The following is a 15,106-nucleotide window of genomic DNA, read 5'->3' as shown; positions in this document are numbered from 1 at the left end:
ACCAGCCAAAAGCACTGCAAGCATATCAGTCATCCTTCTTGTACGGGTCCCACCCGCCCTGGAAGAAAGCCCCGTGACCCCTGTACCTGAAGCCCTCCCTCCTGCACCAGTTGCTTAGCTGAACAATTATCATAATTATCCCTATTTCTTGCCTCACTAGCACGCGGCATGAGAAGTAATCCTGAGATTACAGCCCTTGAGGTCCTATTTACAACTTCAACCCAACTCCCTAAATTCTCTTCACAGCTCCTGCCCCATATCTTCAATACCAATGTGGGCCATGACCTATGGCGGCCTCCAGAATGTCCTGTACTTGACCCTGGCACCAGGGAGTCAACTCACCATCCTGGAGTCTCGTCTGCAGCCACAGAAACTCCTGACTATTCATTGCCTGGACTTTGCCTACCTTGCCCGAGGTAACTGCTGCTGCGATTGCCTCCCAGCAGAGTCAGTGTCTGATACACGAGTCACAGGAGACTCCTGCAGCACCTGCCTGCCCCATGACCATTTCCAGGAGCAGTCTCTGCCCACTGTGTTCCAGCCGTGGTCTGAGGGAGACTGCGCCTGGACACATTTCCAGGAACACTCTCTGCCCAGTGTTCCAGCCGTGGTCTGAGGGAGACTGCGCCTTGACACATTTCCTGCAGAGGGAGCAGGGACACAGGAACCCTCCCTGATCTCCCCCATCTCACAGCACAGCACTGCGCCATCTACCCTTCAGTAACCCAGTGGACTCGAAAGGACAAACCTTGCCTCATCTTGTCCTCCTGTTGAGGCTCCACAAGTTCGACCTGTCAAACTTGCCGCTTCTTTACAATCATTTGCTGTTCTGCGAGAAGCAAACCTACTAACTCAGCTGAACATTGATTCCTCCAACTGCTGGTAATCTTTCCTCCTTCTTACTACTACTCTTCCCTCTGGTGTCCTTTCTCCTTCCCTTTTACCCATGGTCCACTCTCCACTCCTATCAGATTCCTTCTTCTCCAGCCCTTTCCCCTTATCACATCCCAGCTTCTAACTTCATTCCATTCCCCCGGCTTCACTTATCACTTTCCAGTCCTGATGAAGTGTCTCAGTCTGAAAGGTCAACCTTTTATTCCCCTCCATAGCTGCTGCCTGACCTGTTGAGTAACTCATCTGCCATGGACTTCATAAGCTTCTGCTTCTCGGGACGGCAGATTTCCAGCTCCTTGGCCTCCTCTGTGACAGGGTGAGTGGTGTGAATAGGACAGGACTGAGCCACTTGGGAGCTCCAGTGACATGGATATGGGCCTTCTGCTCTCTCCTCTCCGGGGAAACCAGCAGCTAACCGGTTAGATGATGATGATGCCTGGGGACAGACCTTTGACCACAGGATCTGCCAGTACTAGGAGCAGGACTGTCTCCACACACCCAAAGCTGGGGATGAACCCTCCCCCTTACAGGGCTGACCGAGAGGACACAGCAAACCTCAAAAGATCTGAAACTAGGCAGCCCACCTGACATGAATAATCTCCGTGACCTTGTTGGTTTCCCTCAAAGGCTCGGGTTTCCTCCCACATCCCAGAGACGTGGGGTCAGTGGGATAATCGGCCCCCTACACCTTGTACTGTGTGGGTGATCACAATGAAATCCAACCATAATCCATTTCCCTCCTCACTCGTGTGTCTGTAAGCATCTCTGAAAAGTCACTGCAGTTCACCACCTGGCAGCCTGTTCCAGGCACCGAGCACCCTGTCTGTAAAGAAAACACGCCTCAGAAATCCCCTTTAAACACACCTTTGTTCAGAAAAAGTCTGTCCACTCGGTCTACATCTCTTAATTTTATAAACCTCTATCAAGTACCTACTCAGCTCCAGACAAAACCAACGTTTGTCCAACCTCTCCTTAAAGTGCATGTCGCAAAAACAAAGGAGTTGGCCGTGGACTACAGGAGGAATGGAGACAGGCTCACCCCTATGGACATCAATGGATCTGGGGTTGAGAGTAAACAGCTTCAAGTTCCTCAGCATCCACATCACCGAGGAACTCACATGGTCTGTACACACCAGCTGTGTGGTGAAAAAGGCACAACAGTGCCTCTCACCTCAGACGGTTGAGGAAGCTTGGTAAAGACCCCCAAATCCTAAGAACATTCTCCAGGGGCACAGTTGAGAGCATCCTGACTGGCTGCATCACTGCCTGGTATGGGAACTGTACTTCCCTCAATCACAGGACTCTGCAGAGAGTGATGCGGACAGCCCAGCACATCCGTAGTTGTGAACTTCCCATGATTCAGGACATTTACAAGGACTGGTGTGTAAAAAGGGCCCGTAGGATCATTGGGGAACCACATCACCCCAACTGCAATCTATTCCAGCTGCCACCATCTGGGAAACGGTACCACAGCATAAAAGCCAGGACCAACAGGCTCCGGGACAGCTTCTTCCACCAGGCCATCAGACTGATTAATTCACACTGATTTGAGTGCACTCTATGTTATGTTGACTGTTCTTTTATTATAAATCACTATGATTGCACATGGCACATTTAGATGGAGACATAACAAAGGTTTTTATTCTTCATGTATGTGAAGGATGTAAGAAATAAAGATGGCCTCAAATCCCAGTGAAACTCTCTGCACAGCCTACACCTCCAGTTGGGAAGAGTCCTTGCCTCCATGCTGAACCCAGATCCCACCCACACCAAGGAACGAAACCAAAAGACCAAGGCAGTTCAGGTAACAGTTGTATTTCACAAGTAACATCATCAACCAATCCATCACTCCCCATGACGGCTGAAAACATCGCCAGCCAAAGCAGCAGAAAAAAAGACCCAAATGTACATTGTTTGCCTTATAAACCTTTGCAAAATTTACATATTTATGTACACCCTCCCTCCACCCCTCCCCTTCCATGTCTGAGCGGGGGAATGGGGTATGTTTGCTGAGCCAAGAGTGACAGGTGTGCACATACAATCACAGAGCGAGACACAAAGAGACAGACAGACATGAGAGAGAGAGGGAGAGACGCGAGGGGGGTAGAGGTGGGGAGGGGGAAAGGGGAGAAAGGAGGTGGTCAGACAAACACACACACACAGATTGCAGGGAATCCACTCTCTGACTCTGACCCCCACCCCCACTCTCCAGCCCACAAGGCTGAGGTTAGTAGATTTCGATGGTGCCCACGATGGTGGTAGGGATGGAATCGGCAGGCCTGATGACAGTGAAGGTCTCGCCCAGCTCGGCACAGATGGCCGGCTGGGTGGCGTGGGTGCGCCAGTGGCTGCGCAGGTTGGAGGGGGTCTTGAAGGCCTTGCCACAGTGGCGGCAGCGATGTGGCCGCTCCCCGGTGTGTACTCGCCGGTGGTCGAGCAGGTGCATGGACTGCACGAAGGCCTTGCCGCAGGTCTCGCAGCGGTAGGGCCGCTCGCCGGTGTGCGTGCGCCGGTGCTCCCGCAGGTGGTTGGACTGCTTGAAGGCCTTGCCGCAGTCCGCACAGCGGAAGGGCCGCTCGCCTGTGTGCACCCGCCGGTGCAGCAGCAGGGCCGAGGCGGAACTGAAGCGCTTGCCGCAGTCGGGACAGGGGTGGGGCCGCTCGCCGGTGTGCCGACGCTCGTGGAGCCGCAGGCCGCCGCTGCCGGCGAAGGCCTTGCCGCACTGGCCGCAGCGGAAGGGGCGCTCGCCGGTGTGCACCCGCTGGTGGAGCTGCAGGGCGGCCGGCGAGCGACAGAGGCGGCCGCAGCTCTCGCACTCGAGTGAGCCTGTGTGGCCGCCCTCGGTGGCGGCGCAATGGTGCCCCTCCAGGCTGGAGGGCTCGGCGAATTGGCGGCCGCAGTCTGGGCAGCGGTGGGGCTCCTGGCCGGCGTGCAGCAGCCGGTGTAGCTCCAGACGCCGGCGGTGGGCGAAGCCGCGGCCGCACTCGGCGCAGCGGAGCGTGGGCTGGGCACCGTGGCGCAGCTGGTGCTGCCGGAGCTTGGAGGCGCGGCCGAAGGCCCGCGGGCAGTCCGGGCAGCGGTGGGGCAGCTCGCCAGTGTGCAGCCGGCGGTGCTGCCGCAGGTTGGAGGACTGGGCGAAGGCGCGGGGGCAAAGGTCGCAGCGGTGGGGCCGTTCGCCGGTGTGGGTCTGGTGGTGCCGGGCCAGGTTGGCCAGCGTGGTGAAGGTCTTGCCGCACTCGGCGCACTGGAAGGGCCGCTCGCCGGTGTGGGTGCGCAGGTGGTTGCGGACGTGCACCGGCTTGCGGAAGGCCTTGCCGCAGACCGGGCAGGCGTGCCGGCGCTGACCCGCGTGCGCCTGGCGGCGGTGGCGCAGCAGCTGCACGGGCTCGGCGAATTCCTCGCCGCAGAGCCCGCAGCGGTGCGGTGCCCCGTCCCCGGCCGGCTCTGCTCCCCCCGGCGCCTCCGCTGGGCCGTCCTTCCGGGCCGGCGTCGTGCCTTTGTCGGTGGCGGAGTGAGTGCGCCGGTGGTACAGGAACTTGGTCATGTTGTGGAAGGCCTTGCCGCACTGGGCGCAGCGGTGCAGGGGGTCCTCGGTGTGCAGCCGCCGGTGCTGCACCAGCGCCGTCTCGGTGCCGAAGCCGCGGCCGCAGTCTGTGCACAGGTAGAGCACCTCGCCCCGGTGGGCGCGCTGGTGCTGCTCCAGGGAGGAGGCCTTGCGGAAGGAGCGACCGCACTCCTGGCAGGGGTGGGGCTGGCCCAGGTGGCTCCGCTCGTGCTGCAGCAGCCGCCGGGCCGTGCTGAAGGCCTTACCGCACTCGGTGCACTCCAGGGGGGTTGGAGGGGGTTCCGGGCGGGGAGGAGCCTTGGCGTGCAGGGCCTGGTGCTGCAACAGCTCCTGCACGCTGCTCAGGACCTGGCCGCACTCTGGGCACTGCTGCTGATCCTGCAGCCCCTCCCCACCTGCCGGGGCGTCCGTCTCCACGCTCTCCCCGCCACACGGTGACGGCTCCTCGCTGTGGGTCCGCTGGTGAGCCAGCGCCTCCTCCGAGCTCAGGAATATCTGCAGGTGGGGGAGACAAGAGATATGAAAAGGGTCAGACGGGACAAATTACAGCACAGAAACATGCCCACAGCAAACCACGCTCATCCCTGGTCCCACCATACCGCCTTCCACCGGAGGCAGACGAAACTTGCTACGGCCCCGTTGACCCTTACTGACTTTTATCCATGCATCCTATCCAGATCAATCCTGGTTTGCTACAGCAGCCGGTCTGTCCATGACTGCAAGGATGCGCAGGGAGCTGTGGACACAGCTCAGCACGTCATGGAAACCAGTCTCCCTCCGTGAGCTCTGCCTACGCTTCTCTCTACCTCAGTAAAGCAGCCAGCATAATAAAAGGCCAATCCCACCCCAGACCGTCTCTCTTCTCCCCTCTCCCACTGAGCAAAAGATACAAAAGTCTGAAATTACATCCTACCAGGCTCAAGGACAGCTTCTACCCCACTGTTACCAGACACCTGAACCCCAGTACAAGATGGACCTTTGTCAGCCTGCACTGCAACACTCTATTCTGCATCCTGTTACTGTTCTACCTTGCTCTTCCTCAACGCACTGTGTCATGATCTGACCTGCAGGAAGTGTGCAAGACAAGCTTTTGCCATAGTAAACTCCCAATTCCTCTCTGCCTACACATTACTCACATCCGTCCATTCGCTGCCTGCCCACGTCTGTCTGAAGGCCTCCGTCACATCTGGCTCCAGAGAGCCACCACTCTGTGCAAGACTTGCATGCACCTCTGGCTGGAGCTCCCTCGAAGGAGCGCGCTGAACCGCGTTGGCTGTGTCCGGATCTCGCCTCCCACCTGCCAACCAGGTTTCAGCCTCCTGGGACCTCCGCTTCACCTCACGTGCCCAATCTAGAACTATAGCTGAGGATATTAACGGGCTGCTGCGGTCCCTTGGCACATGTTCAATACACAGAGCAAGAGGATAGTGAGTCAGTTTTTATTTGCCACCCCTTTCCCCAACGGGCTTAAATCCCGCAGGATTGTAAGGAACCCTCTCCACATTCAGCAATTACCATCCCCGACTCCAGCGGACAGAAGCTGCCCCCCACGACTGACCTGCAGACACTCCGAGCATTCGTAATGGTGGGTGCTCTCCGCCAGGGCAGCCTGGCTCTCCGCAGTGCCCTCGTCGAGCCTGCTGCAGACCACGGCCTCCTTGGCGTGCGCCCCCTGATGCTGCAGCAGCTCCTCGGGGCTGTTCAGCAGCTGCCCACATTCCAGGCACTGGAAGCGGCTCTCAGCCTCATCGCCAGTGGGCGCCAGGCCCAGCCCCTTGACCTCCCCCTCGGCCAGCTCGGGGCACACCAGCACGTGCAGCCAGCCGTGGCTCTGCTGGTGCAGCAGCACTTCCTCCAGCGTGTTGTACAGCTGTCCGCACTCCGAGCACATATACTGGTGCTCGATCACCACGTCGCTCTCCGTCTCCATCGCGCTGTCACGTCCCTCCTCTCCAGGCCTCGTCCCCCGCGCTCCCTCAGTGCTGCAAAAAAAGAAAGGAAGGCCAATCAGCCTCAAGCTCACGGGTCCCCACCTTAACCCAGCGTTCCCCAATTGCCACTGACCCTTGGGATGTCTGCCCAATCCCCTGCCCTTCTCACGGGCTGGACGGTCAGCAGAAGGGCAGTGGTCAGATATGGTCACCACATGACAGGCAAGATGAGAGGGGGACAAAATGACGTCCTGATTCGACCACGCACACGCGATAGCCAAGATGCTCACCGATGCAAAACTTGGCATGCTCTAATCAACCCTTAACTTTTATCGATGCACCATATCTGAATGCTCAATGCTTGGAATGGCAACAAGAAACTGCAGGGTATGGACACAGCTCAGCACGTCCCAGAAACAAGCCTCCCTTCCAGAGCCTGGCTGCACTCCTCGCTGCCTCAGTGAAGCAAGCAACAGAATCAAAGACCCCACCCACCCCAGATATTCGCTCTTTTGCCCTCTCCCATCAGTAGAAAGTAGAAAAGCTGGAAAGGATGTACCAACAGGCTCAAGGACGCTTTCTATCCCACAGTTATCAGACTCTTGTACAATTATAAATCAATTCCATCGCCAAGGGTGCTGACAGGATTCAAGGACTCGAGTTATAAAGAGTAACTGGACAGGCAGGCTCTCTTTTCCCTGGAACAAAGGGGGCTTAGTGGTAAGTAAGAGGTATAGAGGTAAATATAATTACAATGGGGTAGACAGGCAGACTGTTTCCCCTGGTAGAGGCTGTTCAAACAGATCGAGGGAGAGGACTGGGGTGCAGCCCAATTCTAAGTGAATTCTTAGAACTAGGACATACACATCAGGAGAAGCATAGACTCGCAGGGAGAGTCTGCATGGAGATCGCGTCCTACGAACTTGAATGAGTGACATTGAAAAAGACTGATGAGGGGAGGACAGTGAATGTTATCTGCGTGGTCTTCAGCAAAGCGTATGACAAGGTCCTTCATGGTATACGGAGCCAGAAGGTTAAGGTAGCTTGGATTAAAAATTGATTTGGCTGTAGTAAACAGTACAGTAATGGAGGGGTGTTTTCCCCCCTGGTGACCCGGGCCCTCATATATACAATGACACTGGGGTAAGATGTTTTCCCCCTGGTGATCGGCCCTCATATATACAATGACACTGGGGTAAGATGTTTTCCCCCCTGGTGATCGGCCCTCGTATATACAATGACATTGGGGTAAGATGTTTTCCCCCCTGGTGATCGGCCCTCGTATATACAATGACATTGGGGTAAGATGTTTTCCCCCCTGGTGATCGGCCCTCGTATATACAATGACACTGGGGTAAGATGTTTTCCCCCCTGGTGATCGGCCCTCGTATATACAATGACACTGGGGTAAGATGTTTTCCCCCCTGGTGATCGGCCCTCGTATATACAATGACATTGGGGTAAGATGTTTTCCCCCCTGGTGATCGGCCCCTCGTATATACAATGACACTGGGGTAAGATGTTTTCCCCCCTGGTGATCGGCCCTCGTATATACAATGACATTGGGGTAAGATGTTTTCCCCCCTGGTGACCCTGGCCCTCGTATATACAATAACACTGGGGTAAGATGTTTTCCCGCCTGGTGATCGGCCCTCGTATATACAATGACACTGGGGTAAGATGTTTTCCCCCCTGGTGACCCGGGCCCTCGTATATACAATGACACTGGGGTAAGATGTTTTCCCCCCTGGTGATCGGCCCTCGTATATACAATGACACTGGGGTAAGATGTTTTCCCCCCTGGTGATCGGCCCTTGTATATACAATGACACTGGGGTAAGATGTTTTCCCCCCTGGTGATCGGCCCTCGTATATACAATGACACTGAGGTAAGATGTTTTCCCCCCTGGTGATCGGCCCTCGTATATACAATGACACTGAGGTAAGATGCTTTCCCCCCTGGTGACCCGGGCCCAACCGTGTTCTACACGGCACTCATGACTCTAATGATATTGGGGTTGGCAAGTCTAGCTAAACACTGGAGGAGTTCAGTGGATACTACATCTTCCATCTGCACTTACGGACAGAGACACAGGAGACAGTTTAACCTGGGGAAGTGTGAGGTGTTGCACTTTAGTTCAAATGCACGGGGAAAATCCAGAAACATTAGGGCCCTTAGGATTCCTGATGTACTGAGGGATCTTGGGCTGATATGGCACGCTTGGCTTTATTGGTCAAGGCATTAAAATCGTTTTGCATCTGTATGGTGTTGGTAAGGCTACATTTGAAGACTTGTGTATGGGTCAAGTCCCATTATGGGAAGGTGGTGGAGGCTTTGGAGAGATGCAGAGAAGGTCAAGTATGATGATGTACAGATTAAAGCTGAACAAACGGGACAACGAGAGGAGCGATGGGGGAAACTGCTCCCTTCATGGCAGTCCACACTTGTTCACAGTGAATTCGTAATGACCTGCACTTTGTTTACATCGAAACCTAGTGGTTCCCGTGTCCACTGATGTCCATTCCAGACACCAATTCTCCTTGTGTGTATAATGTACCCTTCAAGCCCTCTTAAACCTTACTCCCAGCTTCTTATTCTGACCTCTCACCTTTCTTTCCAGTCCCAATGAAGGGTCTCGGCCCATAATGTCGACTGTGTACTCTTTTCCGTAGATGCTGCCTGGCCTACAGAGTTCCTCCAGCATTTTGTGTGTGTTGCTTGGACAAACTTGGGATGAAGACAGAGCCACGTGACACAACTCCCAGTGGGCGTCATGCCCAACTGTTCATGTCATATCCGCCTGATATTTTGAGACAGTCGAAATCTTTTTCCCAGAATGGAATTGCCAAATACCAGAGGGCAACAAATTTAAAAACGATTTGCGAGTTATTTTTAAGGAAACAGGAGGAAGCATGAACATGCAAGAAATGGAGAGAGGTGAATCAGGTGCAGAAAGGTGTGACTAGGTGTGTTTGGCATCACATCTAGCACAAAGATCATGGGCCTGAGGGTCTATACTTGCGACATAGGCTCAAGAGAAAAGCATTAAGAGGATCTGAATGATACATTTTACTCACAAGGATAACTGGTGTCAGGAATGAACAACCAAAGGACACAGGAACAGTGGCAACACCCAAGCAGCATCTGTACCGAACAAGAGAACATCTGCAGATGCTGCAAACTCAAGAACCACACATAGAATGCTGGTGGCACCCAGCAGGCCAGGCATCGTCTATGAAGAAGCCCGAAACGACAGCATCTATACCAGTTAGGAGCCGGGGTAGGGTGGGGTTGGGTGTCTATGAGTGTAGATAGCCATGAAGGAAAGTGTTTCCCCCAACGATCCCCTGTTCTCGGCTCCCACTTCACAACACCCTCCCTTTCGTCTCCCCAATCCCTCCTCTCCCTCTACCGTCTGCATTTCTCCTCCCATCACCCCAACCTCCTCCCCAGTACTCCAATGCCGTCCCTCCTCAACCACCTCGCCCCTGGCCCTTCAGCTCCTCTCCATCCCACCCCTTGCCCCAGTTACCAAGCTCACCCCCCACCACATCCCTAGCCATCCTCCCTACAGCCACCTCCGCTTCCCCTCACCCGCGGGTTCGTCACCAATTCCGGAAATCCGTGCAGGACGCCGCGGCCTGTGTGCAAGGCAGGGACGGGGGGGAGAGGGAGAGGCCTGCCTTCTGCCGCCGATCGAGGAGCCGGGTCTCCCCGAAGCCGCCGGCACCGTCGCTTACAACCGCCGCTCCGGCCTCGTCCGCGCACCCCCGAGTCTCGCGCCCCACGATTCGCTTGTGCCACCGTCGTACGCCCAATGGGAGTGCGATCCCAGACAGAGCCACGTGACTACAACTCCCAGCGGGCGTCGCGCCCAACCTGTCCGCGTCACATCCGCTGGCGTGGGGCGGAGACTGGCTGCAGCTGCGGGTACGCGGGTCAGTGGCGGTGAGGGTGTCCGGGCCCGAGCCTCCAGCTCTGGCTCGCTCCTCGCCGGCGCCGTCTGACCCGCCCGTTGCTTCGAGCCGGTGCCAGAAATCCGATGGAGAACGCGGCTATGCCGGGCCGAGACCGGCCCATTCCTCGACGTCAATGGTGGGAGGGGCGTGCATGTCTGCGTCACCAGCGGGGCAAAGTTGGACGTCAACAGCGGGGTGGAGTTTGATGCCTGACGTCATAGCTGGCTGGGTTCCGGTACTCGGCGTCATTCAGAGGAGAGTCCTCGCTGTTCACAAGCCATTCCTCCGGCACCCACAGTGTTTCTACTGGGGTTAAATTAACGGGCCTGCCGTTCCGGAGAACAATCGGCTCTACTGCCTCCGGCAACCACCTTCCCATCGCAACCATTTGCGCACCAAAGCACCTCGCCTCTGAACCCAGTCGATAGTTTTATAACGGCAGGGTAGAAGTCTTCATCAGGGAGTGGGCAATCCCACAGCAGAAGATCGTTGAGGTGGGGGGGGGGGGGGGGGGGGAAACAACTGGTGGTGTTTAAGGATAAATGGGCTGAAGTTAGAGGAGGGAAGTGTGGGAGGAATCCCCTGCAGCATTGAGTGTAATCTTGTGGATATGGGGTGGGGAGGGGGGTTCCGGCGAACTGGAGAGTGGGGACTGTTATTACCGTGTCCGCCCGACCAGAGGAGCAAGGAGAAACTCTGGAACCGCAGGCCCATTAATTCAACCTAAAAAAAAACACTGCCATTCATACTATTGGGTTGTGTGTGTGGAGCTGAAATGAAGGTGAAATATTGTGGGAGGTAGAATGGGGATATCAGAATCGGGTTTATTATCGGGTCTGAGGCTCGCACGTCGACTTCTGTCCTCAGCAAGGGTCTCCCTTCGCCCGCACTGCAGTCAGTTCCCTGCCCGTCACGATGCTGAGCTGTTCTTCCATCGCCTCTGTGTCTTCGACTCCACTTCTCAGGCAAGGGTTCTCCACCCTTCGCCAGTGACCCCTTCTCCCATCTCCAACCCTCCTCCTCTTGTCCCCCAGCTGCGGATCTTTTCATCTCTAATTGCTGACGAGACATCAGCCGGCTTGGCTTCTGCACATCTCTCTCCTTTTTGAACCTTTCCCCCAATGAACATATTTCCCCCGACTCTCTCTGCACCCGCCCTAGCCTCACTATCACTCCTGCCGACCAAAGAGTACTATTGCAGTACAATGGCTCCTCAGTCACCTACTTTGCTGAGGCCAGGTGACAACTCTCAAACTCTTCCTTTACCCCTTGGAAAGGACCCCACTCAGACAATCAGGACGTTGTCTCTGGCACAATCAACTATGGAGATCTCTCATCCATCACCAACCCCATAATTCCTTACTGCACACTGCTTGCTTCTACCTCCTACCCAAGGTCCACAAACCTGACTGTTCCAGTACAGGTTGGCCTGCTTCTGCCCTACTGAACTCAAATCCACATACCTCAACTCCATTTTAGTCCCTTCCCACCCATATCTGTGACAATTCACATGCTCTCGATCGCCTCAATAACTTACTATTCCTTGGCCCTGATCGCCTCATTTTCACCATGGATGTCCACTCCCGCTACACTTCCCCAGAAAGCTCTCCACTTCTTTTTTGACAACATGCTCGTCCAGTTCTCCTCCCCCATTTGGCACCCACAACAATTTCTCTTTCGGATCGGCCCACTTTCTCCAAATGCTAGCCATGGGCACCTGCGTGGTTGTCAGCTCTGCCTGTCTTTTTGTTGGCTTTGTGGAACCGTACATGATCCAAGCCTTCCCTGGTAATGCTCCCCAATTCTTTCTCTGCTTCATGCACCCGTACTGAGCTTGTCATTTTTATCAACGTTGCCTCCAACTTCCACCCTGTCCTTAAATTCACTGTGCCCATTTCTCAGTCTCTTTATACCTAGACCTTCTCTCCCCTTTCTCGATCTCTCTACCTCTATAGACAAAATGTCTTTTATAAACCCACCAGTTCCCACAGCTATCTCGATGATACCTCTTCCCACCCTGTCTCCTGTAAAAATGCCATTCCCTTTTCTCACTTCCTTTGTCTCCGCTGCATCTGTTCCCGAGATGAGGCTTTCCCGGACATCAGAGGATGGAATTTTCCTTCTTCCACCATTAATGCTGCCCCCACCCGCGTCTCCTCTGGTCATCCCTGCAAGTGGCAGAACTCCTATATCTGCCAATTCACCTCCTCCCTCACCTCCATCGCAACCCAAACAGTCCATCCAGGTGATTCACCCATGAACCTGTTAGGGTCATCTACTCTATTTGCTGCTCCTGCTGTGGCCTTCTGTAGAGAGACGCGATTTAGATTGGGGGACTGCTGTGTCGAGCCCCTCCACTCCATCCACAAAGTGGAAGTTCCAGAGGCCAGCCATTTTAATTCCAAACCTCCATTCCCATTCCCTTTCTCCCATGGTCCACTCTCCTCTCCTATCAGATTCCTTCTGCTCCAACTCTTTACCTTTTCTACCCATCACCTCCCAGCTTCCTATTTCATTAAAATACAACTGCAGATGCTGTGGATCAAAGAATACATGCACGACGCGTCGTGTACGTATTCCTATTTCATTTCCTCTCCTCCACCAACCTGGCTTTGCCCATCACCTTTTAGCTTGCCCTCCTTCCCCCACTCACCCCACCTTCTTATTCTGGCAGCTTCCCCCTTCCTTTCCAGTCCTGATGAGGGATCTCAGCTCGAAACGTCGACTCATTTCCATAGACACTGCCTGACCTCCTGACTTCCTCCTGCACTTTGTGTCGTGAAAATTGTTGTTTTGTGGCGGCAGTACAGTGTGTCATAAAACTTACGACATAAAAATTGTGATCAAGTTACAATAAAAAATAAATTATGCCAAAAGGAATAGAGTTAGCGTTCATGGACTGTGTATAAATCTAATGACAGAGGGGAAGATTATGTTAAAAAAAGTGAGAGTGGGTTTTCAGTGTCCTGTTCCTTCTGATAGTAGTAATGAGAAGAGGGCATGTCCCAGATGGTAAGATACCTTAATGATGGATGCTGCCTTCCTGAGGCACTATCTCTTGAAGATGTCTTCAATTCTGGGGAGACGTGTGCCCGTATTAGAGTTCAATGAGTCTAAAATCCTCTGCGGCCGTTTTCGATCCTGTACATTGGAGCTTCCAGACCAGGCAGAATGCTCTCCATGGTATATTTGTAGAAAATTGCTAGAATCTTTGGAGTCAATACCCATCTCCTCAAACTCATAAGAAAGTGTAGCCACTGGTGTGGCATCTGCATATTTTGATCAATATGTTCCACCCAGGGTAGATCCTCTGAGATGTTGAAGCCAAGGAACTTGAAGCTGCGCACACTTGCCACTGCTGATTCCTGCATGAGGACCAGTACGTGTTCTCCTGATGTTCACAATCAGTTCCTTGGTCTTGTTGACACTGAGTGTGAAGTTGTTGTGATATCACTCAACTAGCTGATCTCTCACTCCTGTATGTGCCCTCATCCCCATCTGAGATTCTGCCAACAAGTTGTGTCATCGGTGAGTTTATAGATGCTGTTTGAGCTTTGCCTAGGCACAAATGGCTGTTCTAGAGGGAAGCAGGGCGACCAGAGCTACACACATTACTCCAACTGTGGCCTTAGCAAAGTCACGCCCGACTGCAACATGACATCCCAGATCATGAGGTTGATAAAGGCCATTGTGTCAAACACTGTCCTTACCACCGTGTGTCGCCACTGTTGAGGAACTGTCTAGCTGTGAGCTGATCTCTGCTCATCAGCTGTTGAAACTTCAAGGTAAAAGTGAGCAAAATTGGAAGTGCTCAGCATTTCAGGATAGATAGATAGATAGATAGATAGATAGATACTTTATTCATCCCCATGGGGAAATTCAACATTTTTTCCAATGTCCCATACACTTGTTTTAGCAAAACTAATTACATAAATTACTCAGTAAAAATATGAGATGCATCTAAATCACTCTCTCAAAAAGCATTAATAATAGCTTTTAAAAAGTTCTTAAGTAGTTTACTTAGATACATTAAATACAATCAACCCCGGCACTTTAACATATCTTACTCCTGGCGGTTGAATTGTAAAGCCTAATGGCATTGGGGAGTATTGACCTCTTCATCCTGTCTGAGGAGCATTGCATCGATAGCAACCTGTCGCTGAAACTGCTTCTCTGTCTCTGGATGGTGCTATGTAGAGGATGTTCAGGGTTTTCCATAATTGACCGTAGCCTACTCAGCGCCCTTCGTTCAGCTACCGATGTTATACTCTCCAGTACTTGGCCCACTACAGAGCCCGCCTTCCTTACCAGCTTATTAAGACGTGAGGCGTCCCTCTTCTTAATGCTGCCTCCCCAACACGCCACCACAAAGAAGAGGGCGCTCTCCACAACTGACCTATAGAACATCTTCAGCATCTCACTACAGACATTGAATGACGCCAACCTTCTAAGGAAGTACAGTCGACTCTGTGCCTTCCTGCACAAGGCATCTGTGTTGGCAGTCCAGTCTAGCTTCTCGTCTAACTGTACTCCCAGATACTTGTAGGTCTTAACCTGCTCCACACATTCTCCATTAATGATCACTGGCTCCATATGAGGCCTAGGTCTCCTAAAGTCCACCACCATCTCCTTGGTCTTGGTGATATTGAGACGCAGGTAGTTTGAGTTGCACCATATCACAAAGTCCTGTATCAGTTTCCTATACTCCTCCTCCTGTCCATTCCTGACACACCCCACTATGGCCGTGTCGCCAGCG

At 53.6% G+C, this 15,106-nt stretch overlaps 1 protein-coding gene across 4 annotated transcripts; it reads right to left on the bottom strand.

The window, feature by feature from the left end:
- Nucleotides 1-2,975: 2,975 nt before the first annotated feature.
- znf526 (zinc finger protein 526) lies at nucleotides 2,976-10,481 on the bottom strand. Of its 4 annotated transcripts, none has more exons than XM_073056323.1 (3): nucleotides 9,986-10,481; nucleotides 6,024-6,441; nucleotides 2,976-4,960 (listed from the first exon to the last, which is right to left on the bottom strand). In XM_073056323.1, exons 2-3 carry the CDS (start codon nucleotides 6,387-6,389, stop codon nucleotides 3,122-3,124), a joined length of 2,205 nt encoding a protein of 734 aa, XP_072912424.1. In that variant the 5' UTR covers nucleotides 6,390-6,441; nucleotides 9,986-10,481; the 3' UTR covers nucleotides 2,976-3,121. The 4 variants fall into 4 exon arrangements, with proteins under 4 accessions (XP_072912424.1, XP_072912434.1, XP_072912444.1 ...); XM_073056333.1 differs by having other exon boundaries at nucleotides 10,075-10,481; XM_073056343.1 differs by lacking the exon at nucleotides 9,986-10,481 and adding an exon at nucleotides 9,469-9,838.
- Nucleotides 10,482-15,106: the final 4,625 nt, after the last annotated feature.

Source organism: Hemitrygon akajei, chromosome 1 (assembly GCF_048418815.1).
Source record: "Hemitrygon akajei chromosome 1, sHemAka1.3, whole genome shotgun sequence".
Lineage (NCBI taxonomy): Eukaryota > Metazoa > Chordata > Chondrichthyes > Myliobatiformes > Dasyatidae > Hemitrygon > Hemitrygon akajei.
Note: the sequence above shows the minus strand (reverse complement) of the source record. Positions and strands in the feature narration are given on the sequence as shown.

Coding starts and splice junctions, on each gene's coding strand:
- znf526 (XM_073056313.1), bottom strand. CDS start 9,166: ATGACGCCCACTGGGAGTTGTGTCACGTGGCTCTGTCTTCATCCCAAG. Junction 6,442..8,999: donor CATTGGGACTGGAAAGAAAG/GTGAGAGGTCAG, acceptor CTTTTTTTGCAG/CACTGAGGGAGCGCGGGGGA. Junction 4,961..6,023: donor ATTACGAATGCTCGGAGTGT/CTGCAGGTCAGT, acceptor TGTCTCCCCCAC/CTGCAGATATTCCTGAGCTC.